This window comes from Orycteropus afer, unplaced genomic scaffold (genome assembly GCF_000298275.1).
Source record: "Orycteropus afer afer isolate SDZICR_OR568_19922 unplaced genomic scaffold, OryAfe1.0 scaffold00894, whole genome shotgun sequence".
Taxonomy (NCBI): Eukaryota; Metazoa; Chordata; class Mammalia; order Tubulidentata; family Orycteropodidae; genus Orycteropus; species Orycteropus afer.
Window position 1 is genome coordinate 189,434 of NW_006922481.1, and position 3,780 is coordinate 193,213.

At 32.4% G+C, this 3,780-nt stretch overlaps 1 protein-coding gene across 1 annotated transcript in view; it reads left to right on the forward strand.

Annotated features, from left to right (window-relative positions):
- NT5C3A (5'-nucleotidase, cytosolic IIIA) overlaps window positions 1-3,780 on the forward strand; it is a 95,058-nt gene that overhangs the window by 76,626 nt on the left and 14,652 nt on the right. Inside the window, exons 2-4 of the mRNA XM_007958246.2 lie at window positions 223-321; window positions 1,535-1,604; window positions 2,925-2,971. Of these exons, the coding sequence (XP_007956437.1) occupies window positions 223-321; window positions 1,535-1,604; window positions 2,925-2,971 (216 nt within the window). The remainder of the gene's footprint in view (window positions 1-222; window positions 322-1,534; window positions 1,605-2,924; window positions 2,972-3,780) is intronic.

Consider the following 3,780-nt stretch of genomic DNA (forward strand, 5'->3'; position numbering starts at 1 on the left):
ATTAGAAAAAGGTATGCTTTCTGATAAAATAAATGAGTTATGAATGTAGTTATATCCTATTCTAGATGCAAATTACACATGTGGGTAAGTGGGATTTAATACAGTGGGTTTTATATCTCATCATACGTTATATCTTTAAATAATACAGGCTTCTGCTTAGTATCAGAGGAAGCTAGGAAAAAAGGCATTAAAAACAGTTAGTTAATTTCTTTTTATTTTCAGATGCCTGAATTCCAGAAAAATTCCGTTCACATCAGGAACCCCACAAGAGTAGAAGAAATTATCTGTGGTCTTATCAAAGGAGGACCTACCAAACTTCAGGTAAATAATTATCAAGAAGTCTTTATTATTAATAATTATTCATTACCATATTTTGTTAACATCTGAGTAAAGTAAGTTTAGGTAGACAAGCTTTCCTTACCTTTCAGGAACCTAAAATCTGAGACATATGTCTAAATATATCTAAAATATACCAATGGAAACAGAAATTAATAGCCTTAAATAGTATATGATCTCACTTATATATGAAATATCTAAAATAGGCAGATGTAAAGGGCGAAAGGAGAGGTCATGGCTTAGGGGGTGCTGAGTATCTGGTAATGGTAATGGAATATTTTGGAAACAAATAGTGATAGTGTTGCACAACATGATGATCGTTACCAGTGTCACTGAACTGTATGTATAAGAAACATTGAACTGGCAGATGCTCTGTGTGTGTATGTAAAAAACAAAAAAATTAATAGACTTGAAATAATCTTATGTTTAGACTTTATATTATAAAACTAACAGTGACAGTGTGTACAAGTGTTAAATTATTTTAAGATAATATTAAAAGGTATACACTCAAGTTGCTCTTTCATCTTTTAATTAAGTAAATCATAATAGTTCAAATTAAGATATAGTGTCATTACAAGATAACCAATTTAAAAAAAAATCTTTTTTTAAATGAATGTTTTAAATGTAAATAAAGCCAGCACAGTCTGGATATCCAGTGAAAAATATTCGTTCGGGTTTTTTTTTTTTTTTTTTTTTTAGACAGTTTTGAAAAAAATAATACTTAGCTTAGTCCTAAAGCTGGCCAACTCTTTCCATGTGTCATTCATTCATTGGTATAATTTACCTTAAATAGACAAATCCAGAATTCCACAGTGTTAGTAACTAAGAGCTGTTCTAGTTTAATTACTTACATTATGTTTTTGTACATTGATCCAAGTGGGTTGGAATTATACAATGTTGCTAAATAGAACAGTAAGCATATCACATACAATTACAAATCCTATACTGCTTATTCAGATTTTATTTGGTGACAAGGCTAGGGCACTTAAGGTATCACCTTGTAGTTAGGGTCATTCCCAGAACTTTATACATGAGCTGCATTCAAAAACTCATATATAGAGAGAGTAACTATAATAAGGGCCCAGAACCAAGCACAGTCAAGTACGTCTAGGAAGTACACACTATGCATTTGTTTAGCACACAGTCCCTCTGCTGTGGTAGCTATGTTTACATAAAGTCTTTCTCCCTTTTCTTACAGGTAATAACAGACTTTGATATGACACTAAGTAGATTTTCCTACAATGGGAAGAGATGCCCATCATGTCATAGTAAGTGTGTCATTCTTAAACAGCTTATTCATAAAAGTAACCATTATTTTAAGATCCTTTCACTTGTGTCACCTGAGAGATGACAGGTTTTTTTTATTCTTTTTGAACATGAAAGGAATGGAATTTGAGGAAAAAGAGATGTGCTTTTTCTTATTATATTTTGAGGATTTTTTTCTTCATGTTATATAAATGGCTATTTGTATATATGGCTTTAGTTATAAAAGAAATGAAGACTTCTGAAACTTTTCTCTCCATACATGGTGCCTTGATTATTCAGAAATATTTAAATGGATTTTAAGCTTTGAGTTAACTTAAACAGTATTTATCAAAAACTTAGTGTTTTCTAGTTATTTTACCAAGTTTTTATGTTGTATATTTTTAAATTCAGTAAAAAAGTCAGTGATTAAAAAAACTTCCAGTTAAAATGTTCCAGTTAAAACACCTTCTGTGTTTTCCAACTTGGCTGTGAGTTTTCATATAATATATTTCAACCTGACAAGCAATGAAAACACCTTTTCATTTATTATTTATGCATCTATAAATTGTGAAACCGGTTTGATAATTTGTGTAAATCTCTTCATAACTTTTGGCACAGTGATTCCTCTTTGGAGAATTTCTAAGCATATAATAATCTAAAATGTAGGAAAAAATGCTTTACTCACAAAAATAGTAGTTATTAATAAGCTCAACATAAAAATATGTACATAGCAAAGGCTTAGAAACCATCTAAAAAATTTAACACTACAGAGATGGCATAAATTATGTTATGCCCACATAGCAGCATATGCAACTATTATGCATGATGTTTATGGTGAGCTTTTAATTACATGGGAAAAGGTAGGCTATAATGTGTAATAAAGAAGAAAGATTTCAAAATTATAGATCTGATATAATCTTATCTAAATGATATGCTAGAACATTAGAACTAGAAGAAAGTACATCAAAATATTCAATATTATTGAATGTAAAATTGTGAGTACTTATTACTTTCTTTTTTCCAATAATCTGTGTTTTCCTGGTTGTTACATTAAGCATCTGTTACCTTTTTATTAGGAAAAAAAAAAAATTTCAAAGATGTACTCCTTGCTTCTGTTTAATTAAAAAGGGAGGTGAAAATGGAACAGTCAGTACACAATTTACAGTATTTAAAGACTTTGAATTGTCTAGCTCAGTGGCATAAATGAGCACTCATTAAAACCAAAAAATGTAATGACCATGCTAGTCAACTTGGCATTTAAACTTAAAAGATAGTAAATTTATAGTAGTGATAGCACCAATTAGAGTATTTATTTTGATGCCTATTTTGCTTTTTCTCTTTAGATACCGTTGAAAACTGTAAACTGGTTACAGATGAATGTCGAAAAAAGGTAAATAGAACAGTAACCTGGTCTTGTTCATAAGGTTTTCACTGGCTGACTGTTTTAGTTTAGATCGCCAGGTCCTTCTTCCTAGTCTGTCTTAGTCTGGAAGTTCCCCTGAAACCTGTTTACCATGAGTGACCCTGTTGGCATTTACAATACTGGTGGCATACCTTTCAGCATCACAGCTGCACACAAGCCACCACAGTATGACAAAATAATAGACAAGTGGTTGTGGTCACTCATCTATGCCAAGAAATTTGGAAGACAGCTGTCTGGGCACTCAGCTGCAAGAGATCCATATTTGTGCCCATTTCAAAGAAAGGTGATTGAACAGAATGTGGAAATTACTAAACAGTATCATTGATATCACATGCAAATAAAATTTTGCTGACAATCATTCAAAAATGATTGCAGCAAGACAGGGAACTGCCAGAAATTCAAGCCAGATTTAGAAAAGGACATGGAATGAGGGATAGCATTGCCATTGCTGATGTCAGATAGATCTCAGCTAAAAGCAGAGAATACCAGAAAGATGTTTATCTGTGTTTTATTGATGAGGCAGAGGCATTCGCCTGTGTGCATCATAACAGATTATAGATAACATTGTGAAGAATGGGAATTTCAGAACACATAATGGTGCTTATGAGGAACCTGTACATAGACCAAGAGGCAGTCATTTGAACACAAGAAGGAGATACTGCGTGGTTTCAGATCAGAAAAGGTTGTATCGGGGAAGGCGGGGCAAGATGGCGGACTAGGCAGAAGGATTGCACAGACCCTCTTCAACAAAGAAAAGGGAAACCAATTAACACAGA